General features: G+C 43.1%; 1 protein-coding gene across 1 annotated transcript; it reads left to right on the top strand.

Annotated features, from left to right (window-relative positions):
* The first annotated feature begins 1,887 nt into the window (after positions 1-1,887).
* LOC134582655 (titin homolog) lies at positions 1,888-23,533 on the top strand. The gene is made up of 10 exons (XM_063439309.1): positions 1,888-1,932; positions 9,414-9,590; positions 11,493-11,582; positions 12,932-13,009; positions 13,715-14,053; positions 14,840-14,947; positions 15,360-15,452; positions 17,467-17,547; positions 21,209-22,831; positions 22,871-23,533. The coding sequence occupies exons 2-10, from the start codon at positions 9,414-9,416 to the stop codon at positions 23,264-23,266; spliced, it is 2,985 nt and encodes a 994-aa protein (XP_063295379.1). The 5' UTR covers positions 1,888-1,932; the 3' UTR covers positions 23,267-23,533.
* The last annotated feature ends 3,270 nt before the right edge of the window (positions 23,534-26,803 follow it).

Genomic DNA, 26,803 nt, shown 5'->3' with positions numbered 1-26,803 from the left:
TACCGGAGCCAGCGTTATAATGAAATTCTCCGTCTAATATCTGCGCTTAGTGCAGGCCCTTTTGTGTGTGGCTCAGCTAGAAAAGAGGGAGTCTATAAATGCAGTGGCCCATTCTAGCTGGGCTGGGCACGGCAGGGTAAAAATACAAAATTGTGAGAACATAAACAGTGTGCTATCATAGTTATCATTAAGCAAAATAACGAATTTAACGTAGTAAGTATAGTATATAAAGATGTAAAGATGTGTACTATAGCGTAACTCCGAAGTAGAAAATGTGCTATCACCAAGAGTGTGCCTCACTCACTCAACAGTAAATACAATAAAGTGAATTAGCTAATATGGCTTAACAAGCAACATAAGCTAAAAATAGTATCCTCTATTTTGTATATGTGCTATCCCATCTTTTTAGCTTATGTTGCTTGTTAAGCCATATTAGCTGATCGCCGGGACGATCTGGGTACAAATTCCGGTACTGTGGTGGGGTCTAGCCGGGTCAGGGTGGTCGTTGATATGTTTTGCAGGGCGGTCAGGCCCAGCCGGGCCAAGTGGGTGTCAAGTTCCTGCGGATTCTTTGCCCGGTATGCAGTCCCTTGGAAGGTGAAAGTGATGAGTCGTGGTGCACCCCAGCGGTACTGGATATTGTTGGTTCTCAGGTGTTGTAGGTTCGGTTGAAACGATTTGCGCCAACTTAGTGTGCTCCTTGTAAGGTCAGGAAACAATGTTAACTGAGAGTTCTCAATTAATAGAGGGGTTTTCCCCCTGGTCTCATCCAAGACTGTCTTGGTGGGTTTGAAATTTCAGAATGAGGTCAGCCGTGGCGGTTGGCGGTGCGTTTGCCGGTTTGGGCAGGCGGGACAGGCCGTTTATCTTCACAGTTTTAGATTGTTTAGGCTGCAATAGCGTTGCCAAAAGGCGCCTCAGCTTCCCCCAGCTCCATTTTCTCCCACGCGGCCTTCTGCGAGTTCCGTAGGAGTTCGCCGATATCATGGCTGAAAGGAGGTTTGTCTGGCCTCGTTTTTTTGTTTTTCTTGCCCATCTGTACTTCTCCTACCCGTGGGCTAGATTTGTGAGAGGTAGGTGCCCGATCTCCGCCGGTAAATCGGGTATTTTGGCTGCGTTGGTACGGAGTTGTGTACAATGCGTCTTTGCTGGTCTGCAGCTAGCTCCGCCCCCGTCCATGCCTGGCTTTTGATTTACAGCCAAGGAGGGTGTTCCTGAATCAGTTTATAAAAGGCACTTTGGTAATTTGAAAGGCTCTCCATACTGGCGAAGGGTTTGATTACCATATCAATACATAATGATTCCATTTAAAGGTCTATTCTAGGTTTGATATAGTAGGGCAGTGATAGACAAAAAAGTTTAAAACTACAACTCCTATTAAGCTTTGCCATTCTAAAGGCCTGAAAACAGTCACGGAAGTGGTAGTTCCACACCATCTGGTGATCACCTACCTTTTTCACAATCATCTATGTTTCCCTTTACCCCAACACGTCTATTCTGTAAAGTGTGAATTGTCAAATAATTACATTTTTATTCAAAGCTAGTTTCAAGTTATAGGCCAAAATCACCAAATCGGAAAGAAATCTCCAATTCTGGTGGCCTGCTTGTCCTAAAACGTGAAACTCACTTTGAATTTTAAGCAATCCACACTTCAGTGAACAACTGAGTATATGGAGATCCAACACATATTGTGGTGATGGCTTATTGAAATGTCAAATATTTCTGCCATAGAATTGCCCAATCCCTTTGAATATTGGGACGATGCCTCATACAGCAATGTTGGCAGGCACAGGCAGGCTGTTCACATAAGAGACAGTTTATAAGGTGGATGTGGCTAATCTGAAGTGAAACCAAAAGTAATTTTTTGCTGGAGGTTAAAGTTTTCTTTCAGTTTATTTTTGAGTCGAACGTCGACCACAGCTGCAGCAAACTGTAAGCATTCTGGGGTATTTGTATGTAATGAATAAGTTATTTGTAATGAGTAGCAGTGCCAGTATGTACGTGGGTAAATGTTTTGTCCAAGCGGTGTTTGATTTTCTTGTGCAAATACATTTCCATTAACCGATACCTAAACAGAAAGTGTTTGCAAAACCATTTATTCTAATCAAAAAGCATCTCTTCCATTCTTTGGGGAGTCCGTTAACTTTCGTGCCTGCTATGTGACCCCCGTTAATGTGTGCAAGATGCAAAGGTAAATAGGGTGTAGTATTGTGTGATGATATTAACTGAATAGAGAGATCGTATCCAATCAGTAGGAAGAACAAATCTCTACTATTCTGCTATTTTTTTTAGTCTGTTGGCAACAACAATCTTTATGTTAGCTCTGACATGTTTAGATATTTTATAATTTAATAGATTTCTACTTCCATTTTAGTACCGATCTCAGATTTTGTCTCTATATATTAACTGTATTACTTATGTAGATTAGTCTTCAAAGTATCCTGCTTTTATAAACCCAAATCCCTCTGACCTTTTTTTTTCTAAGTGTTCAGAATAGTTTTGCGAGGTTAATTTGTTATAGAAAATGTTTGATGCTAAGTTATAAAGACTTTCATGAAGGCTGTGTCAGTCGCAACCAGGGGAGGTGTGGCTAGGGCTGCATAAACAAAAGTGATTTAACTCCTAAATGGCAGAGAATTGAGCAGTGAGCCTGCAGAGCACGATCTATACCAGTGGTTCCCAAACTTTTTCGGTTCAAGGTGCCCTTAATATTTCAACATTTTTCCAAGGCGCCCCAAGTCAAAACAATTTTCTAGGTTGTATATATGTACAGCGCAGCGGCATATACTGGGCCCCTGTTCAACAGAAATGTTTGCCGTTCAAGCGCAGATCCAGAACCTAATCTTGGGATGGGGCACTGGTAGATTATTAAAAGAAACGATCCAGGCACAATAACCACTACAGCACTTTGTAGTGGTTATGGTGCCAGTAGTGACCTCCCAGAGTAAGTAGTCGAACTGTTCTTAAACAGTTTGACAACTTACCTGTGATCTGCCGTGATATGGGGCTGTAGTAGGGAATAGGGGCAGGTGTGTGTGTGAGGGGTGCAGTGTGTGCAGCATATGCGTGTATAGGGGTGCGTTGTGTTTGTGAAGGATGTAGTGTGTGTATGTGGGGCAGTTTGTGCCTAAGGGGGTACAGTGTGTGTATGGGGGGGAGTTATTGTGTATCTGTGGGAGTAGAAGAGCAAATTCATAAATATATAAAAAAAAATATTTAATTAAAAATAATTATTTTCATACCCCCCTGCGTGCTTACCTTTGCCTGGGAGGGGGGACAGTACTAATCCCTGGTGGTCCTAGTGGTGAGAGTAAACTCTAGCAGCTCCTGAGACTAAAGTTCACTGTCGCGAGATTCAGGGCGTTACTGTGGTAACCGCGACAACGCATAGAGCTTGTGAGAGGAGAACCCGGCGGAGCTGCAAGTTAGAGTTCCCCTAAGTCCTCTCTCCCTCCCTCCCTCCCTCCCTCCCCTGCCGGCTGCAGCACTACACTGCTAGCGGGCCGGTGAGGGAGATCTCTGATCTCCCCTCCGGACCTGCAGAGTCGGCAGGGGAGAGTGAGGCACAGTTTCCTCTCCTATGATCATTTGATTATAGCACCAGGAAAATATCTTCAGCGTCCTTGTGTGCATGTCACACAGGCACACAGTTTGGGAACCGCTGATCTACACACCAAAACTGCTTCATTAAGTTAAGGTTGTTTTGGTGACTATAGTGTACCTTTAAGGACGGCGAAAATTGTGCAAGTTCTGGCCAAAGCAAAAAATAGAATTTGCGCTGTATTTCTAATAAACCATAATTTACCTCTTTCATAGTGTTGTAAATCTTTCTTTTATTATGGCATGTGCGTTATGGGGTACAGAATATAAAGAGGGGGTACTGTGGGGTAACATGAGTAATTGACGGCAAGATGGTATACAATACATCCCTAAGAAAGACTGCCAACATTTTTGTTTTTTTGTAGGCGTCATGTAAACATAATAATACAAGCTTGGTTAATATAATGATTATAAGAACAAGAATAATTGTTGCTTAACAATGCTAGTTCGGCTACCCCGATGTATTCCTAAGGCATCAGCATGTCTTACAGTGCTATAGGAGCCAGTTTGTATATAATGCAGCGAGAAGTCATAGTTAGGAAAGGAACAGGTTAATAGTCATCGCATATAGAACCCAACATGCAAAAGTAGGTAAAAGGAACGAATATAACATTACATTGTTTCCTATGCAGGGCTGCTTCAGGGTAAGCATGCTTTAGGTAGGGTCATGCCAATTGGGCCATCGCTGGGGTTACTGAAGTAGGTGAAACTTCTACAGATTCATATAACCTTTGCTCGCAACATGTGTGCGATACCATAGCATTTTTAACTGTGCTTAGCGTTTGCCAGGGAATTAGTATGCATTCTGCGGATTGGAACGTAAAAACATAGCTGTATGATCATCATCTAGTATCACGATACACGATAAGTGTTACGCAGCCTGAGGCAGGTAAATTTTATCATATAGCAAACTATGCATTTTCTTTGTTTAAAGTATTGAGCTGAAAAGACACACAACATGTGCATATACGACTAACTGTGCTCAACTATAGTAGCCTCACAAAATAGAACGTTCAACAGGTTAAGGTAAGAGAAGATGGTAACGTCGTCGACAACTGGACAGTTCCTAGTCAGGTGTGGTGGTGGTGTAGCTGTCCGTTAGTGAGGCTGCATCAGCCTATACCGTTGTTGGGCAGAACCGCCGTGCGTGTCCGAGAGGTGGGGAAGATGGCCCCGGCAATTTGTAGGTTCCATAGTGATGGGACTTGGTGCGGGCCTGCGGTCATCGTCTGCCAGCCCCAGGCTCCCGTGAAGGCCGTCACCTGTGATCCACAGACTCGGTTGCTCGAGGAGGCCGGGTCTTCCCTAATTCGGGCGCCATGTGGGGCTCGGATGTTCTGCCGCCGCCAGCGGCGTGTGAGCCTCCGACGATGTGGTCGGTGCCGTGGAGTCTGACTCCATGTGGTCTTCAGCCCGGGAAGGCATTGTGGACGGGCCCCAGAGCCGCGTCTCCGTCTTTGTAGATGTCGGTGCCCGGTGTTTGGCATCAACGTGTAGCCCTCGCCAGTGGCATTCCGTTGGTGTCCCATTTGCCGGGTTTTGGAGTCGATTTGTGGCTTTTTTCTCGGCCGGTTCAGCAATTGGAGCGGGAGCAGCTTTGACTTTCGTCCGCTTAGCTTCGCGTCCAGGCCACGCCCCCACCTCTTTCATAGTGAGTGCACCCACACTTATTATTATATATCATTTTGTTCAGGAGAAATGGGGCTTTCGTTTTACTTCAACTATTTATATATGGAACAAAATTTAATATGAATAAAATCTAAAAAAACAAAACAAAGATATTAGTATGCTGTGATGTCCCATGAGTACAACAGTACACCCCTATGTGCAGGTTTCATGGTGTTTTGGAAAGTTACAGGGTCAAATATAGGGATTGCCAATGAAATTCTCTGGTATTTCTGCCTGGGTTGTCAGGCAGGTCCCTCAAATAAAATAAATATACACTTAGAATAACATTATATATATATATATATATATATATATATATATATATTTAGCGTAACAATCGAATAACTACCAGGTTCAGACCTTAGTAAGCAAAGTCTAACATGGTAATAACAAGAAGAATTTTTATACATGGGGAAACAGGAAATCTCCTAATATGGTCATTGTTCTTGCAATTTAAGTTTACACTACTGTTAAAAGATACAAATTATCTCCTGGACATGTGCCTTTGCACAGAAAGCTACAACTGAACAAGTAAGTTTAGAGCTTTAACCCCTTTGGGTTTATTCTGGACCTTTGAACTAAGCAATGCCTCTCTGTTTGGCTAATCCTGCGATATAGGAAAAACCACTGTTACGAAATAGTTCAGAAAAAAGAAAATTAAGTATTTTTTAAAATAGACTAGAAATTACAGTTTTTACTCCATTGGTTATATTTTCCATAAAATGGGTGATAGAAACAAGATGGCTGACAGCAAAGTAATAGCACGTTAGCGTTATCAGTCCTTCCTTTTGTTGTTGGACTTTCACCACAAAGCTCCGTGCAACACTTCCAAGTTCCAAGAAGGTTATTCCAAGAACTTGCAGCATTAGACATCATATATATAATTTAATTCTAAGTGTGCATTTATTTATTATTTTAACATAATTAGGTGAAACTTCCCATTCAGTATCTAAGAGCTTCTTCAACCACCACATGTGGCCTTAATTATTTAGAATGCAGAAAACTCATGTAGTGTATTTTACGAAAAGTATTCAAACAGTATAAGGCCGGATTTCCCTAGGGGCCTGCATTCATAAGATTCTCACTATAAGTGGTGCGATCTATCTAATAACCCAGGCAGCACCCCTGCAGGCAATCATGCTATCGGGTCGATCCAAGTCATGTGATATGAAGCAGTCACATGATGCAGGCCGGTGGGGTTGGCAGCAGGAGGACTGCCTTTGTTGTCATCGGATCCGGCGTGCAGTGTAAGTATTTCGGCTGCAGTAACGGCCCACATGGTCTTAAAGCCCTTCTTTTGGAAAACACCATAGCGTGCCCGAACGACAGGAAGGGGTTAAAGGAATACTGCAAGCACCATAATCATTACAGAATGCTGTAGCTAGGGTTGCCACCGTTTTTGGAAAAAAATACCAGCCATACTAATTTGCTTAATTTATTATGCATGTGTGACATCACAATATGTAAATTGTCTCTGTGTCTCCCAGGATCCCCCAGTGTCTGTGTACCCCAGTGTCCCCATGTGTCTCTGTCCCCCCTAGTGTCCCTTTGTCTCTGTGTCTCCCAGGATCCCCCAGTGTCCCCATGTCTGAGTGCCCCATTGTCTCCATGTTTCCCCGAGTGTCTCAGTGTCCCCCTTCCATCATTGGCGGATCCAAGGGGAGGGGGCAACGGGGCAATTGCCCCCCCCGAGATTCCCCCCTGCCGGCTAGTGCAGGGCTGGCATTGCCCAAGCGCCAGCCCCGCAATGTGCCTGCGGATCGGGGAGAGTGATCAGTGATCTCCCTCCCCGGTCCGCAGGCACTGTGCTGACAGCCGGCAGGGGAGGGAGGGAGAGAGGACCCGGGAGCTGTTACCAGCAGCTCCTCCGGGTCCTCCTCTCGCGAGATTTGGAGCGTTGCTGCGGTTACCACGGCAACGCTCCAAATCTCGCGAGAGTGAACTCTAGCCCTGGAGCGCGGGCTAGAGTTCACTGGAACCACTGGACCACCGGGGATTCCCCACTTGGACCACCAGGGATCCAGAAATGTCCCCCCTCCTCCTCAATAAAGGTAAGAAGGGAGGGGGGGACATAAATATATTTCATTAAATACATTTTGTGTTTTTTTTTTTTTTTATTAAAAAGCCTCCCTTCCCTCCTCCGCCCCCCCCCCCCCCCCCATGAGGGGGGGCATAAATATATTTTATTAAATACATTTTTTGTTTTTTTTATTAAAAAAGCCCCCCTTCCCTCCTCCCCTCCCCCCATACACACTGCCCCATACACACACTGACCCCATACACACACTGCCCCCACATACAAACACTGCCCCCATACACACACTGCCCCACAAACACTGTCCCCATACAACACTGTCCCACAAACACTGCCCCATACACATACTGCCCCGCACACTGCACACCCATGCACACAGTGCCCTACACACACTGCTGCCCCCATACACACATTGCCCCAAACACACACACGACCCCCCCATACACACAGTGCCCCACACATACATACAGTACCCCTATACACACACTGTCACCCTTACGCACTCACACTCACTTCACCGCTCACACACACACTGCACCTTTCACACACACTTCACCCCTAACACACACCACTTCTCCTATGCCCTATATCCCAGCAGACCCCAGGTAAGTTGTCAAACTGTTCTTAAACGGTATGACTACTTACTCTGGGGTGGGATCCTGGCACTACTGGCACCATAACTACTACACTGAGCTGTAGTGGTTATTGTGCCAGGATTATTTTTTTTAAATAATCTACAAGTGCCCCTCCCGAGATCAGGCTCTGGATCCGCCACTGCCTTCCATTTGTCTTCCCCCATCCCACACTTACCTGAGCTGCTGGCCGGATTCTGTGCAGAGCTGCTCCCCCACGGATCAGTGAGTAGTAGAGAGAGGCAGGGAGGGATATGCTGTAACTTCCTATCCCTGCCTCTCTCCACACACAGTGACCCCTACTGGCCGGTGCTGGTATTGCAGACTAATCTTAGTTCATACTGAGAAAATACCAGCATTTGTATTGCCGGTATTACTGCAATACCGGCATTGGCCAGGTGGCCTCAAATATCGGTAAGATACCGGCCAGGGTGCAACCCTAGCTGTAGCTGTTTATGGTGCCAGAAATCCCCTGCCCTCCCCCCAATTGTAAGCAGTCAATCTCCTTTTAATCTGTCCGAGCATTTATGTTGGGTCAGATTCCACTGTTATCTAAACATCTCCTGCAGCAGTTGGTTAGATAACATTAGAATGTGATCCGACATGGCTGCACAGTCACATATAGTGAAAATGTATTTAAAAAAATAAAATAAAAATCTTTTTAAAACTTTTAAAAGAAATTAGAAGTGAAAATTTGATAATTTGTCCTTTAATAAACACCAAAAAGAGTTGTATACAGATATAATCAATGTTTTGTTTTTTTGAGAAAAAAAAATAATCATCTATCAATATATCAGTAAGCAGGATTTGGCTGTTCCTTATGGTGTGTCTGGCCAGAGGTCCCTGCCAGTGTCCCTTTCACTTTATAAGGGTAATGCTGACGCTTTGTCCTGTTAGCTATGCCGATGCTTTGTCCTGTCCATTTTATGGGCAAAGTGCATTTTATTTTAACAAATGTATCCAGGTAGTTTAACATCAGCTGATGGCATAATGCAAGGGCCAGCACTAGGGTTTTGCTAGCCTACGAAAAATACAGTTTGCTGCTCCCTTATGAATCCCGTAGTGGACACCAGAGCAGACCAAGGACATGGTACTGCAAAAAATAAGGTTAGATCGGGTCGGCATAGTAAGCTTGGGGAGACAGCCATACACCGTATTCAGCAGACAAACATTTACTTTTAGTTGTGCAGACAAAATAATAGGACATTCCAAAGGTTAGGCTATAACCAGGACCAGGTTCCCTACGGGATTCGGCAGTCAATGGGAGTGAAGAACTTGCCAATTTGGTAAATTTCTTAAGTAATAGATACATATCTATCTATTAACATGTATGTTATTTTGAATGCAAAATACAACTACAATACATTTATTGAAATTTAAATGGTCAATGATAAATGCTGATTTGTAAAAAAAAATAAAATAAAACAAGTTACTGAATGATCTATTTATGAATTGTCCCCACTTCCAACTGTCCACAGATGGCTTCTAAAGCGGAGCTTTTGGTGGTTGAGGAAGATGGATCGGTGAAGAAGGAAGAAATTACTTTGAATTTTCCAAACAGGAATAAGAACAAACAATACAAACTTCGCATTGTAACCTCTCGAAACAGCGCTTCTCACCTTCAACCAAAACCTGATTCCAGCCAAACCCAACTGGTGAGGCACGACAATGCATATGTTCTCTTAGACCAGTGATGCTAGAACACTGGGATCCCTAAAAATCCACACAAGACACAAGTTACAAAAGGAACCAACATACAAAACTTATTTTTTTCTTGGGACTGGCCCAAATGCTCCTTACATATAACTTATGGTGACAATTCAATAAAAATACTGTGGCAGACCACCTGGTACCCCGACTGGGTACCTCTGCCAATTCACGCTTACTAGTAATCACCGAGTACCATAAACACTGCACCGGGACACCATAAGCACTTCCAGCCCCTAGCCGCCGCAGCTTGGCTGAGGTCTCGCCGTCTCGCCCAGCCTGGACCCAAGTCCTGGATCCAGCTCCCAGTGGGTAGACCTCGCCTCCAGAGAGTATAGCAGGTATAGCAAGTAAAGCTATTCCCCCCACACATGAGCCGAAGCGTAATGTTGGAAGTAGACTGTTTAATCCAGGCAACCACTTACAATTAATACACACATTTAAACCCCCAACAGCCTCATTTAAATACAATAGGGTACATAGAGCACTATAGTACAAGGAAGGGTGGGATCAGACAATAGCAAGGACTGATGGGAGATTGAGGAGGGACAAAGCAGCTAGTTTTAGCTGGTCTGGCAGTGTCCCTGGGACAACGCCCTGCCAGATCGGTTCAGCGATTCGGATTTTCCATGGAAGTCAACTTTCAACAAGTCTTTTTACATGGCCCATAGTCTTTGGGCAGGAGGCTAGCCAGCAGGCCCCTCCAGGAACACGTGGCAGAGGTATCTTTGCCACACATCTCTCCCTCCCCCCCCCCCCCAAGGGAAGACAAACCAGGTACCAGACCTGCTGCAGGTCTGTACCTGAGTTAGTAGAGAAGCCCACCCAAAAACAAATAGCTGACCTGGTAGCCTTCTGTACCATGCTTTGCCCGGGTAGGTCCACTTTGCCAGGGTTTTACCGGCCATCATCCCTCGTGTCTCCAGGTACTCAGCACTGCCGCTGGGAGGGAGACCGATTATCTCCACTCCCAGTGATGCTAGCTGCTGTTGGGGAGAGGGACCGATTGTCTCCTCTCCCTGCAGGATACACTGCTGCTGAGGAGAGAGATTGGTTGTCTCTACTCCCAATAACTCCAACTGGAGTTATGGGGAGGTACCGGTTGTCTCCTCTCCCTGCAGGAGAGAGACCGGTTTTCTCTACTCCCAATAACTCCAACTGGGGTTGGGGGAGAGGGACCGATTGTCTCCTCTCCCTGCATATAGCTGTTGCTAGATCCTTGCTATTCAGGTAGTGCATATAGCTGTTGCTAGATCCTTGCAACCAACAGCTCCACAGCCAAATCCACCTAGTTGATTGCAAGCATTAGCAAGACAGGAGAGCACACTAATATTCTAAAACAAAACAATTGCATTACAAACACCCTGCACCCCCAATTGGTACAGGGTGACTTAAACATAGGCGTCATTTAGGGATCTAATTAATGTGTCCATTTTATGCTCCCAGTGATGGTGACTACCGTCACAGGTTTCGTCTCAGGAGAATTAACAGAAACTCCATACAGGAGCTTCCAGCTCTCACTGGAGAAAGTTACCATTGCTTGACAGACCATGGCACTCCTGGCACCATAACCACTGTAGTACATTGTATGGTGCTTGTGGTGTTCCTTTAACACAAGTTGTTGGTAATTTTCAATGTTATTTGCAGAGTATTGATTGTCCCCCATAAAGCATAGAGATAGCCAGGTCATACCTTTATCTCAGTGGAAAATACCTGTGGTTATATAGAGGTTCTGATGCAGTTTTAACAGTCTTAGAGAATAGCTTCCAGGAGCTGACCAAGGTAAAATAAAATAATAAAATGGCTGGATTGAATCTCACTAACCCCATGTTTCTGTTTGATTTGTGTAGAATTTAGATACCAGCCAGCATAGTGCCGACAGCAGAGGATTCCAGTATGGAATGTCCAGTAAAGTGTGTGGTGTGAGTGGAGTGGAAGAGGTGAGTACACAGTACGCTGAGAGTGACTATATCCATAAGAATTAATAGTGAAATTTGTGAATTTCTTTCTGTTTATTCCATTTCTAATCTCTCATCCAGTCTTCTATTGGCTTGTTTTCCTCGATTCACAATATCTCTCACACACCTTTCAGTCCCTGTTTGTTTTCTCCTCTCCTACCCTAATTTCTTCATCTTTTCTTCTGTTCCCTTCATCCCTTTCCTGACTGCTTTCGTACATTTCTCATCTCTCTCCAATCCCCCTTTCTAACTTTATTTCTCTATCCCAGTAGCATAAATTCATTGTCATCAAGTTTAACGTTTAATTCGTTTACCTCTGTATCAGTTGAAACATATAGAAACCTTGACTCTGGCAATCCATCCATCTAAACTAAACATGGAGCAACCATTACAAATACTCTAACATTAAAGGGACCCTCTACGCCAGTGTTTTCCAAACCAGTCCTCAAGATCCACCAACAGTCCAGGTTTTTTTCCGTATCTTCATAAATAATCGCCATGGAATAAAAATGGAAATACATAAATTATGGATTGTTGGTTGGCCATGAGGACTGGTTTGGGAACCACTGCTCTAGGCATGTCATCTCATTGAATTAGTTATAGTGCCTGGAGTCCCCTGGCATTGTACCTCCATGTATTAAAACATTTACAAGCAGTTTAACACTGACTGAGGGTCCGTGGCTTCCTACAGCCCGGCCACTACTGAGGTAAAGCTAAGGCAAAAATTAGGGACTTCCTTCTAGTCATAACAATCCATACCAGCAATGGGCTGCCTTACCTGAACCTTAACAGGTAGGAAATATTGAGAGTTGTAAATTTTGCGCAGGTGGGAAAAGCTTGTGACTCCACTTTTTTTTTTTTTAAATTGGTACCTTGCCTCCTCTGTTAGCTCACCCCAACTTGTATCCTCCATGATGTGATTACTCTGATACCTAGAGTAACTCATCGTCACTTGCGCAGAGTGATACCAGTTACTCAAGGACCACCTTGATGAACCCTCAACTAAGGCGATCACAACATATCATACATAACATACATTATATTATACCCATGTATCACACTCAATAAGCTTACAAACACATCATACACATTAGAACTGTTCATTACACAAGCAATGCACAGATATATTAACTCTCACATGCATTTACACAAGAATGCACATGTTCTCACAAGCCTTACATGTTCACATGTATTACACACATCTGTTGTGTGATGTGCAAGCAAGGCATGACGAGTTTTATATGTGGGGATATATCAGTGAGGTCAGTTGTTGGTCATTGAGAAAGAGTTCCGGAGGTTGTACAGAACTAACCTTATTTCCTATTTCATAGGTGCGTCTACTGCTCAGTCCACAGGAAATCCACAAATTGAACTCATGCTTTAACCTAATTGGCTTTTACCAAACTCTGGTAGGTGCAAAGACCTCTATATACTGCTGCTTTCTATAGCATACATTTCTCAGCTTCATTTAAAAGAACAAAACTTCATTAGGAACTGAATGTGTGGACCAACCATTGGGAGGGTATATCCTTACAGTTCACAGAATGTTACTGTGTAGTTTGTGGTCTCAGTGACACACAGACAATGGTATTACATTTAAGGAGATAAAAAAAACTGTCAGTTTTAATGATGGCATAATTAATCCATTAATAAAGTAAAGCACGATTTCACCAATGTGAGAGTGTCATTATCAGGTTGCTTAAAGTTATAACCTTCGTAGCAGACCCGAACTGTGGAAAAAAATCATCCCGGGCATTTCAATCAGAGGACGTAGATCCAGTAGGAGGACATAGACCCAGTAAGGGAGCATGTTGTGTCATCATCATCTCCTTTAATCTCCTCTCTTGTCCCTTGCCCATATCCTTCACAGCCCACTAAGCATTTGCCCAGTTTGCCAAGTGACCATTTTGGTTCTTTATTGTAGTGATGTGCAATCTCACACTTGTGTGTGTTGTTTTTAATAAATTCTAGGCAACAAATAGCTCAGTTAAGTCACGCACGTTTGATTTGCCACCGATATCCAACTGGTTGCCTTATTCTGTTATAACTTGAGTGTCTGACTAACTGACCTGAGATCTGGATATCATTAATTCAATGATTCTGTCACCAATCAGGTATCTCACCCTTCGGTTCTTCTTAATTCATTTTTTGATGGAACGAAATATAAACCTAAGAAAGGAAAAGTTCAAGAAATCTGTAGTTTGGCCTCACAGTTCTTCAGCTCCTCAGACAAAGATGAAATCCAGAAATTCTCAGAAAAACTCAAGCATCACTTGAACATTACAGTAGCTAACACTTGCTGTGGTCTGAATAACCCTACACGGACGATGGTGCTTGGTGTCCTTTTGGTCCTGTTGGCAGCCAAAGAGGCAATGTTTATAAACCGTTTGAAGAATACTGGAGATATATCAGAAAAAATAAAAATCTCAGACATCTCCAATTATAAAGAGCAGGTAAGAAACTAAAGGATGAGCTTTGGGTGAAGTTTCCCTCCTGTCTGGATGGTAAATTATATCTATCTGCAAATGTGGGAGTAGCGATTCTCTGGTGATCTGGCTATTATTTTTTTTTTCATGGTGAGATTTCTTCATTTCATGAGTTTTCTTAGTTTGAACAGGTGGTAGAAGAATTTGATGTAGATGCTAAGCTGTTGACCATAACGTACCAGGAGAGAAAAGTTTTCGTTCATTTGCAAAACAAAAAGAATGAGAAAACATTGAGTATTTTTCATTGTACCACTACCCACCGATCAGGAGGGAGCTTTGCCTCCAGCCTGAATGGACATAGAAACATAGAATGTGACGGCAGATAAGAACCATTCGGCCCATCTAGTCTGCCCAATATTTCAAAATACTTTCATTAGTCCCTGGCCTTATCTTATATCTAGGATAGCCTTATGCCTATCCCACGCATGCTTAAACTCCTTTACTGTGTTAACCTCTACCACTTCAGCTGGAAGGCTATTCCATGCATCCACTACCCTCTCAGTAAAGTAATACTTCCGGATATTATTTTTAAACCTTTGCCCCTCTAATTTAAGACTATGTCCTCTTGTTGTGGTAGTTTTTCTTCTTTTAAATATAGTCTCCTCCTTTACTGTGTTGATTCCCTTTATGTATTGACGATCTGCAAGTTTGGGTGTCACATTCTCTTACTAGTAATCCTTCACATGCACATTTATGGCGATCTTGCTATTACTGCTTGGTGGCTAGGTTCTTACCTTTGTTTTATTTTTCCAGTTTGAACAGATGGTAAAAGAATTTGATGTACAGGCTGGGCTGTTGACCGTACCGTTCCAGGGGAAAAATGTTTTTGTTCTTTTCAGGAACCCATCTCCAGATGACTGGGTAAGTACAAAACACGTTATTCATTTTAACCCTAGATATATCCTGCTCAGAGACTTTAATATTTATCGGAATCCCAAACTCACACATGCTTGCAAAACAAAGGGTCTTTTAAAATAAAGATTAATTTGTTAGAATATTGTATTTGATGGAACGATTTTACTAAATCATTAGACTGGGTTTTAAAAGTATTACGATATGAGCAGATTCTCTGTAATCTGATCAATTCCCCTATTGGGATATTCCTGAATATGTAATCTGGGTAACAACTTGTATCTATGTTAAAATTTACACTGTGGTTATGTATATCTACATTTAGAAGAACTGACACTAAAGAGCTACATTTTAACTTTTATTGAAAATATTTTGGCTTTTGTTAACTAAACTGGATAAAAAATCTCTAATTATCCTGTAGGCATCTGGTGGTGTAAGTGAATCAGATTCTGGGGTACAGTTCACATTTGGACTGTGCCATAGGCTTTATTCCATGTCTGGCACAGGCTGGGAGGTAAGTAGGTACATAGGTAATAATAACTGATGTTAACTCTTTCAATCTCTTATTATGTCTACTAAATAATATGATGTGATTATATGATGGCTACTATGCTTATTGAACAGGTCTCTTATCTTCCCTGATAGTTAAATCAGATAATGGAGGGTGATACAGGGTCACACTCTGGCAGACTCTCTCAGACACTCTTAAAGGAACACTATAGTCACCTAAATTACTTTAGCTAAATAAAGCAGTTTTAGTGTAAAGATCATTCCCCTGCAATTTCACTGCTCATTTCACTGCCATTTAGGAGTTAAATCACTTTGTTTCTGTTTATGCAGCCCTAGCCACACCTCCCCTGGCTATGATTGGCAGAGCCTGCATGAAAACAAAAACTGGTTTCACTTTCAAACAGATGTAATTTACATTAAATAATTGTATCTCAATCTCTAAATTGAACTTTAATCACAGACAGGAGGCTCTTGTAGGGTCTAGCAAGCTATTAACATAGCAGGGGATAAGAAAATCTTAATTAATTAAACAGAACTTGCAATAAAGAAAGCCTAAATAGGGCTCTCTTTACAGGAAGTGTTTATGGAAGGCTGTGCAAGTCACATGCAGGGAGGTGTGACTAGGGTTCATAAACAAAGGGATTTAACTCCTAAATGGCAGAGGATTGAGCAGTGAGGCTGCAGGGGCATGTTCTATACACCAAAACTGCTTCATTAAGCCAAAGTTGTTCAGGTGACTATAGTGTCCCTTTAAAATAAGTGTGTCTGGGAGAGTGTGGCAGATTGTGAAATATGTGGCAGTAAATAAACAAAGAAAATTATCCTGTTTAACATTACATAGTTTCAACCAATAATTGTGAGTTGGCTCTCGGGGTAACGTACCACAGTTAGCCTAGTCCTGGTCCCTTAATGGGGGCATATCAGCAGGGGATTGGATGCAATTAAACGGCAAATAAAAAAGTTACCTGTGCTCTTCCCAAATCCCTATGCATATTTAAACAAATAGAGGTTATTTAGTTTATCCAATGGCCATGAGAGAGTTTAGCCCACCTGCCACGTCAAGGCAAACCTCTCAGGTGGGTCCTAACTCTAACCATTCACCTTGCTTCCTTGAGCTTCTGGCAAAAATATCTCCAATGAGACAGAGAGGGGTATTTTTTATATACACCCCTATATATTTATTAACCCTTAATAGGGAACACATGGGACACTTTTAGCGATTCCAGTAGCTAGAATTCTGTAGTGTGTTCTGTACTGAGATAGCTCAGTGGTTAATGCTCCACCAGCAGTGTCTTAGAGTTGTAGTCTTTCATCTTTTCATGGTTATTAAAATTAGATGAATACGTTGGGTAATAACAGTAAACTCTCAGGGCATAATTATAACCCTCTCGGTTTTCTATTGGCAGGTATGTGAATGGTAGTAATTATTTGTATATTATTTGCCGGTATACCGTGAGATCTATAGATGAACAGAATACATAATTTTGGTGCAGTTACTAGCTGGAAGCTGGCTCTAACAACATTAATATTGTGGACAGGACCACCATGAAGGTTTGAGATAGAGGTCAATGCAAGTGTGAGAAACAGATCTCCTCTGTTATCCACCGTGGTGGGCAAAGTCGATGAGATCATCTTATTCCCCCACAACACAACAACAGAGTAACACCTCGAAAGGTTGATAGATGCCTTCAGTATAGTCCAGTGGGTCCAAATGAGGGAAGGAGCCCAAGGTGAAGATAATAACCTAATAGGGACTTGGAAAATACCCCTCTACCCTAAAGATTCAGCCCTGTGTAATGCCACATGATGGTAACTAGACATGAAATAGCAGCTGAGGGATAGATGTCCTAGCAAGAGATGCAGCCCTCACCTGGATGTAGAGATGAGAATAGGAGGTCGGGGTGCAGATTGATGTCTATGACCTATCACAGGGCTAGCTTTTTTGGAATCCCTTCTTTAATTTGTCCCTAGCTCTCTCAATATGACAAGAATTGTTTGCGTTTTGCTTGTCCTTCCAGATACAGTTTCTACAAAGCTTAAAGGAATCCTACGACATCTCCTCTGTTTTCCACCTTCCTGGTTTTGCCCATCACCTGCTGGTAGGTTTATAATATTTGAAAATACCTTGATCCTATTTAAAAGGAGCACATTTAGATAAGCTTTAATACATATATAACGTGCTGCCAGTTTCCCAATCATTGCTTCAGAAAGTAAGTATTTTAAAGCATAATAAACACACAGAAAATGTCTTGCAGTCCTATTACCGGCATCAACCTCGGTCCCTCATTCAGCTACCAATGATATATTGTGTGCCATGTGTAGAAGCTGTGAGGTTATCCTCTTACCTAGAGTCAACTTTGTTATGGTTATGAATCGACCACTTGAGGCCTGATCTCAGATCGTGTGGGTACCCCTACCAGGACTTTTTCTAACGTTATTCTTTATAGTTAAGACATTCCACTGTGAGCTAGTTGAAGTATATTCAGTGTCCATTATATTCAGTCTCCCCAGGGCCGGATTAAGAGCCCAGTGGGCCTGGTTCTGACAATTATGATGGGCCTAATTACAGAATCTTATCAACGAAAAACACTAAAACAGTCATACCTCCCAAGCATCATGTATCTGATGGAAATGGTGTTTGAGGGAAACTCAAAGGATGCAGCTATAAGAAAACACATACTTTATGCTAATCTCTTTATCTAATTTATGCTTTCATCTTTCAAGTAAATCCATACTGTGTCGAAACCAACCTCGTCACTGGGCATTGGAGAAGCCTGTTTGCCAGCCTCCTGCCTGACTATGGCCCCTGGGAGATTTGGTCCTTTAAATACACTATTTGGGCATATTGTATTTTATTATGCTGCTGCTCGCCCTTTAAGAACCATCTGGGGACATACTGTGACTTTTGGGAAGGATCAATGCCCCTTTAAGACTCTGTCCCCTGTCCCCCTAATATACTTTGTTTGTGCCCTTTTCCCACTTGGTTCAGTAAATGGGGCTTACTGAACCAAGTACCACACAGGCAGACCACCCAGAAGTGGAAGTGTGCAGGCAATTTACCTCCCAGGCTGGAAGCCTGCTGTAGGTAAATTGCTGACCGCTGGGGGGCCGCCGTTCGCACAAACGAACACGTGGCGGCGCCATCTTTTGTTCATTCAAATGCGGTCAGCGGTGTGTGGAAACAAATTCATGGAACTGAAATCGGTTACACAGTTCCACGAACACCGCTGACCCTTACCTTCTCCTACACTGAATTTTCAGCTGCAGAGACGAATGCATGTTCGAATTGGACTTAGTCATTTTTTCAGTGTGAAATTGACCGACCGCACAGCCCAAATCTATGGAACTGTTTTGGGCATGAAAATGTGCTTGCGGTCGGTCATAAAAGGACTTCCAGCTAACTTTTTAACCCCTGGATGGAATTGGCTGAATTTTGACTATGTTTATAATTAAAGTGTGCTGAGTTTGAATATGTAATTTATGAAGATTGAATGTATATTTTTAAAGTTATAGTACATGTGTAAAAACTGTATTTCTCTGCCTGTGATAATTACATTAACCCATTGTGTTCAGTAATTATATCACAGGCAGAGGGGAGGATTTTGTGTGGGAGTGTCTGTGGGTATTGTACGTATGGATTGGTTGTTCTGCAAAACCCTGTGGGCGTTACTATGTTTTTAGAATGGGCATAAAAGCAGAGTGTTTGATTAAAAGTTCAGTTGTACTTCACCCTCAATTTGGAGTGCCGTCTCTTTTTGGGGGAATCTGCTACAAGGGATTGCTATGCTTGTCATACTCCCTTGCTAAATCCCTACTAAGCTCTTGTAAGAGCTTGTTCCTGCCTTGCTCTCTGGAGGAGTCTACGGTGGTTATGGTGTCGGCTGGAGTGCTTGGAGCCCTCAGGAAGCGCTAAGAGCATCCATCAACGGAGGTACCCACTCGGGGTGCCAGGTGATCCATTACACATACCAACAGCAGTTTCCAGTGAAGCAGGAAGCCAATGGGCGGGGTAAAAGAGTATGCCACTGATGTGAATCACATGACCAGAACTGCCAAAAGGGTCGAACATGCCCCAAAACGGGGTATGTCTGTCCAAAGAATTGGAAGGCCAGCCTGGCATCAGTGTCCCTATGCATCACAGTGTCAGTGTCCCCATGTCGCCCAGTCCCCTAGTGTCTGTGTCCCCATTTCTCCCAGTGTCCCCATGTCTATGTGTCCCATGTCACTAGGATACTAGGAGACACAGAGACATGGGGACACAGAGACACTGAGAGGCATGGGGGCACTGAGACACTTGGGGAGACTGGGAGACATGAGGGCACTTGTGGATACAGACATGGGGACACTGGGAGACATGGGGACACAGACATTTGGGGACACTGGGAGAAATGGGGTCACAGACACTAGGGACACAGAGACATGTGGACGTAGACATTGGGTGACATGGGGACACAGATATTGGGAGACATGGGGACACTAGGGACACTGGCTGGTAGACATAGGGACACTGGGAGACATGGGGACACAGACACCGGCTGGGAGACATGGGGACACAGACATATGGGAGACATGGAGACACTGTGTCCCTATTGTCTCTGTGTCCCAATGTGTCTACCTATGTCTTACAGCGTCCCCATGTGTCCCAGTGTCCCCATGTCTCACAGTGTCCCCTAGTGTCTCAGTGCCCCACGTCTCCCAGTGTGCCCTAGTGTCTCGTGTCACCATGTGTCCCCTAGTGTCTCAGTGTCCCCATGTCTCCCTGATGCCTTTCCCCTCATCCCTCACTTCCCTGAGCTGTAGGCTGTCTTTGCAGGCTGGGAGCTGCTGTCTGAACTCTCTGTGCTGTGTAGCTGCTCCCCCGTGGATCAGTGAGTAGAGAGAGGCAGGGATATGCTGTACCTTTCCATCCCTGCCTCTCTCCATACACAGTGACCCCTACTGGCCGGTGCTGGTATTGCAGAGTAATCTCCGTCTATACTGAGAAAAATATTTGCATTAGTATTGCCGGTATTACTGCAATACCATGATGGCCAGGCAGCCTCAATTACAGGCTGTGCCTTAAAATACCAGTCAGTTGGCAAACCTAAGAGTAGTGTGTAAAAAAAAAAAAAAAAAAAAGTTCATTTTTTTTTTTTTTTTTTAAAATGGGCCTATTCCATGGGCCTGGGCCTGGAGCTGCAGCTCCATCAGCCCCTATGTTAATCCGGCCCTGAGTCTCCCCCTCTTGCCTTATTGTCCTCCCATTGTTCTGGGAGAGGGTTTTCAGGCCAGAGTAAACATGCTCAATGCCTTTTAGTGCAAATCAAATGTGGACATGAGCTAAGACTGAATTGTCTGACCCCCTTTAAGTGATTATTGTTGTCCTTTCTCTTCTTTTTTTTTCTGTATGCATACACAGTTCATCACATCTTCATGCATGTCTATCTAAGGAAAATGTCTAAAGAATTTTTCTATGCAGCGTCTTAAGCTGGCTACTATCGCACAATCCCATGTTATATATTGGAAATAGATTAAAATCCAAAAACATTCATATATTAAAAGGAAAACATGTAAAGCCAAACATAATCGATGGAACTTGGTAGAATAGTGGAAAATGTGCTCTTTTCTTAGACAGGTATATTTTATATCCTAGCTTACAAAATATTAAAATATACAGATGAAATCTATAGTTTGACCGTGCATTGTTCCTTATTGGCAAAAACAAACAAACAAACAACAAAGTGATTTTAATAAAGTTATTTTATCTGATATTTTTTACAGATGGACCCTGAGTGGAGAAAGAAGTTGGATTCTTTGCAGATAAAAGAGAGTCAGAAAGACGTGATTGCTGAATTCTCTAAACTTGCTGAGAGATTCCTCTGTCTGGAGTATAAGAAATACCATTACACATTCATAAAATGTTTCGAAGACAAAATGGAGAAATGCTCTGTTGTCACTTCTTTCCCAGAAGGAGGTGAAGGGCTAATTATTTATGGGATGCTAGTAGCTTTAAAGGCAGCATTGATTGCCAAGGGTATTAAAGATAGAGCCATAGGTATTTTGGAAGAAGATCCAGGAACAGATGTTCCTGTTTTGGAAATAGATGCTGTTAAATCTAACACAACCAATGATCAAGAAAAATCAGGGCAAAGGGATCGTACTAAACAAGAAACCATAGATCAATCTAAAGTTAAACCCACTGATCCAGCAAAACAGAATCTCAATAATGAACCTAAACAAGTCAGTGGTGAACCTAAACAGGAAGCTGGTGATGAACGTAAACAGGAAGCTGGTGATGAATGTAAACGGGAAGCCGGTAATGAACCTAAACAGGAAGCCAGTGGTGAACCTAAACAGAAAGTCGGTGGTGAACCTAAACAGGAAGCCGGTGGTGAACCTGAACAGGAAGCCGGTGATGAACGTAAACAGGAAGCTGGTGATGAACCTAAACAGGAAGCCGGTGGTGAACCTAAACAGGAAGCCAATGATGAACGTAAACAGGAAGCCGGTGATGAATGTAAAAAGGAAGCTGGTGATGAACGTAAACAGGAAGCCGGTGATAAACATAAACAGGAAGCCGGTGATGAACATAAACAGGAAGCTGGTGATGAATGTAAACAGGAAGCTGGTGATGAACATAAACGGGAAGCTGAAGCCGGTGATCTAGCTGAAAAGGAAGTCGGTGATGAACGTAAACAGGAAGCTGGTGATGAACCTAAACAGGAAGCCAGTGGTGAACCTAAACAGGAAGCCAGTGGTGAACCTAAACAGGAAGCTGATGATGAACGTAAACAGGAAGCTAGTGGTGAACCTAAACAGGAAGCCGGTGGTGAACCTAAACAGGAAGCCGGTGATGAACGTAAACAGGAAGCTGGTGATGAACCTAAACAGGAAGCCAGTGGTGAACCTAAACAGGAAGCCAATGATGAACGTAAACAGGAAGCCGGTGATGAATGTAAACAGGAAGCCGGTGATAAACATAAACAGGAAGCCGGTGATGAACATAAACAGGAAGCTGGTGATGAATGTAAACAGGAAGCTGGTGATGAACATAAACAGGAAGCCGGTGATGAATGTAAACAGGAAGCCGGTGATCTAGCTGAAAAGGAAGTCAGTGATGAATGTAAACAGGAAGCTGGCGATGAACGTAAACAGGAAGCCGACGATGAACGTAAGCAAGAAGTCAGTGATGAACCTAAACAGGAAATCAGTGATGAACATAAACAAGAAGTCAGTGATGAACCTAAACAGGAAGCCGGGGATGAACCTAAACAGGAAGCCAGGGATGAAGATAAACAGGAAACTGAAGATGAAGCTAAACAGGAAGCCAGTATCGGACATAAACTGGAAGCTGAGGATGAAACTAAACAGGAAGTTGGGGATGAACGTAAACAGGAAGCCAATGTTGAACGTAAACAGGAAGCCAGTGATGAATGTAAACAGGAAGCTGGTGATCTGGCTATAAAGGAAACTGGTGATCTAGCTAAAAAGGAAGCCAGCGATCCAGCTGAAGAAGAAACTATTGGTTTAGATGTACAAAGGATTGGTTATACTGGTGTACAGACAGAAGATGCTGCTACTGTTGAAGAAGCTGATGACATAGATGTACATGGATCCATTAACACCAGGGTAGAAGATAGTCACAAAGCTGCTTTAACTTTCGTCAAGGAATATCAGCATTTACGTGAACGAAGAACTATTGAGATTAAAGAATCAGCAGACTCAGGGGGTAAAACCGATAGAGGTGAGGTCACCCCAGTACCAACTGGTATGGATGCTAGAGTTCTCCTAGTGGGAATTATTGTAATATTTCTATTGCTCTATATTTTTTATAGATAAATGTTTTTATACATTCATAATTTGTAAAGTGCCAGTTCTGCTGATCTTGTGCATATTGATCCCAGTGGCCATGGTTATAATGTTAGCACTAAGCAGGTGATGCTATCAACTTCTCATTGTTCATGAAAGTGGAGTACTTTCCCACTGAGTAATCCCTCCACGTCTTTATTATCTGAATCCTTGTTGTCTCCATTAGTTATTCTTTCTGAAAATACTTAAAATTCTCTGCATAAAATAAAATATTAATTCCCAAGTGTTTGTGTGGATTTCATTCACAGTTCTAGGCCGTCCAACATACAAATGCTTGCCGATTTTAGGCCTTAATTAAAATGATTTTTTCAAAATATTCAATATGAAAAAGTATCATATGTAAAAAAAAATATATATCAATATATCAAAAAATATAAAAATATTTTTTGATTTTGACAGTTTAGCAAAAATATTAATATTTTCCCCCAAAAATATTAAAATGAGGCCTATATTGATAAATGTTTTTTTTTTTTTTTTTAAATTCTTTATTTTGGCGTGCGTAATGATGACAAACATGCCGGCACTGCCACAACAGCAGGTACCGGCCATTAATCGACATAGGTTACATCTGCACATTTTTTGTTATAAGTGTCATGCTTGGTTCAGGGTTAAACTGTAGCTATGTCAGTATAACAGGCAACAGAAAACATTGAAAATCAGGATATATACTGACATTAAGATTAGGTAATAAAACAATACAAGTACTTGCTGGTCAGGCTAGCATTAAGTGTTAAGGTTAACAAGAGTGATTAACTTAGTAGTCGAAGGAGCGAGGGCGTAGGTTGTCGAGCTAGTTCAGCTGACTACATGCGTGGTATTTTCTATTCAGTAGCCTTACATAGCGTGGTATTTCTGTAGAGACTTTGCTAGTAAGTAGTGAGGGTATCATGCTAGTTGTGCTATAAATTCCATGTTACATAACAGATATGACAGCTATATATATGTTGAGAGTTACAGTATGCATTACTATCTGACTTTGAAAAGGACAATGATACCTCGACTGTGCTGAATACATTAACAACAGTAGTAGTAGGTTTTACGGCAATGGATGGGCACATTCTATATTACAGTGGTGGCTATAGGGGCTTAGCGCGGATAGAGTTGAGTGCCTTAATATATTGACCCCCCAACCGCATTAAGGGTAGGTAGATCATGCTCGCAGAGGGCATTCACAATAATAAGAGGTGATTGAGCAAGGCAAAGGCTTAAATAATAAATTAAATAATGAGCAGAGTAACTAAACAAAATAAGAAGAATGGCGTGCAGGGTCTGCAACAATAGAGGGGAGAGACTAAAGGCATAATGGCTGCAGGATTGTGTACAATTTTATATTATAGGTAAGCAAAGTGGCATTAGGGAGCATATAGAAGCTGTTGGGTCTAATAAACCTGCAGCTCTGATGCAGTCCATGAGTTAGAAAGTTCAGCCAATGCCCAGGGAAGGGGGGTTGCTTGCGGGTGGATGCTTCAGTCCCTCTCCGTTGTCACCCCTCGGCTTGCTTGCTTTGCTTCGACTGGTTCTCGGTTTGTGGGGGTTATGTTTCTCCCATCTCTCCTGTAGGGCTTCCAGTTGCGTGTCGTTTAGGGTGCCCCTCGGTCGGAATTTAGCTCTGATGTTAGACCCCGGGCTGGGCCTCCAAGTTAGGCTGCTGTGTGTCGCTGGGGCTGTGGAATGTGGGGGTGCACCGTGCTGGTTCCAGGTTCTGGCGCTGTGGGAGGTACACGCTGGTTGGGCCCGCCTGACGCTCCAGCTCCTGTGATCGTGGGAGCGAGTGTCGGCACTAATGCCATGCGGCTCCCCTGCCAGCTTCGTCGGTCGCTTTTGCCTACCCTGCTGGGTGGTCGTTTTGGGGATTCGTGGTAGGGGCCCATAATAGCGGCGCCGGGTTACCGGTCTGATCCAGGGTGCCACCTCTTTCATCGCTCGTCTGCGGGTCAGGCCCTGGTTGCAGAGGATCGCCCAGAAGCTTTTGCACTGTTGATCAAAAGCCTCCAAGGGCCATGTGTTCGGCTTAATGTTTGTGTCCATTGCTGTGTTTTGCCGCTGGGCCGCCATCTTGGGTGCGGCTCCTCCGCGTGCAATATCTCTGTTTCCAGAGAGACTCCGGGGTGCCGGCCAGCGGGGACCGGGATGACCCCCACCGGTCCAGGGGGGGGTAGGAGAAGAGCGGGTCTGCTGGGCGTACTAGTCGGTATGGAAGTCGGCCGCACTTCCCCCTCGTAGCCGTCTGCAGGCCTCAACTCGCTGCCGCGGTTTCTGGTACCGTAGGCCTTGGGGAAGGGTGTCTGCCGCTTTGTCGTTGTGTGCCCAGTTGTCGTAGCCCAGTGTGGCATCAGTCGCTGTGTGAAACCTGGGTTTTTTCCCCAAAAAGCCGGATCAGCGGTCGGGAGCTCGTGCGGCACACGTCCGCTCAGCTCCGAGGTCAGGCTCCGCCCCCCATAAAGGTAATATTAATATAAAGGTAATATCACTATAAAGGTAATATTAATATAAGGGTAATATCACTATTAAGGTAATATTAATATAAAGGTAATATTAATATAAAGGTAATATCACAATAAAGGTAATATTAATATAAAGGTATTATGTATCAATTTACACACAGCATGGAACATTACTGGAATATAGTGTACTAGACGTGGAAGCCCGCCCTAAATCTATATTGATAAATGTTAAACTTTTTTCTTAGCTAAATCAAGAAATGAGCAATAATCACCAGCTACTTTCTCCACCACAAGCAGAGTGAATTCCATTGAAATTGTGTCTCAACGTCACAGCCCTGAGCACACATTTTAAAGGGCATGGCGTTATAAATGGCGTTATATAATCCAAATGCCTTTTAGGGATGAAGAAAATCTCTGCCGCTTGCTGGCTAACAGTTATAGTAGACCAGGTTAATGCTGGCCCACTGCAAATGGTAAGAAGTACCTAGAAGACAACTAAGACACTACTTTAGGGGATAAAGATGCAAAAGTGTGAATAATATTGACAAACAGGGGATACGATATGCAAAGGGGGGGGGGGATAGACACAAAAGGGGTAAGTGGATGGGCAAGAGGAGCAAAAAAGGGGTTATTAGAGTAATTAGAAACACAGGTGAAGACAAATTATGGAGGCACCAAACTCCATCTTTGACTGGAAAGACAAAATCATTGCACAAGCCCTGGCAGGAATGGTTCAAAGTGTAGCGATGCCCATAATATTGAAACAACATACCCGCAACAATGATGCAACATTGAAACCAATGGGAGGAAAGATTGAAAAGAAAGATCAGGTTGAAGGGGACGTCATTTATAAATAAAAGATCCCAGGTTTTTCTGTTAAAAGGACATTTACAGGTAAGTAATTTTTCAGGACAGCAAGCGGAATATCCATGACAGCATCACAATACAGATAGCTGGGACCACTTGGCTGTTTAGGAAATTAAATTATAAACACCCCCTCCTACCAGATATGTTCTCCAGTCTTGTTTCCTGTCCTACTGGCTGTGGATAGTTTCTCCTTTTT

Source organism: Pelobates fuscus, chromosome 13, assembly GCF_036172605.1.
Source record: "Pelobates fuscus isolate aPelFus1 chromosome 13, aPelFus1.pri, whole genome shotgun sequence".
NCBI classification, from domain to species: domain Eukaryota; kingdom Metazoa; phylum Chordata; class Amphibia; order Anura; family Pelobatidae; genus Pelobates; species Pelobates fuscus.
The sequence above is the reverse complement of the archived record's forward strand: the minus strand, read 5'-3'. Positions and strand labels throughout refer to the sequence as shown.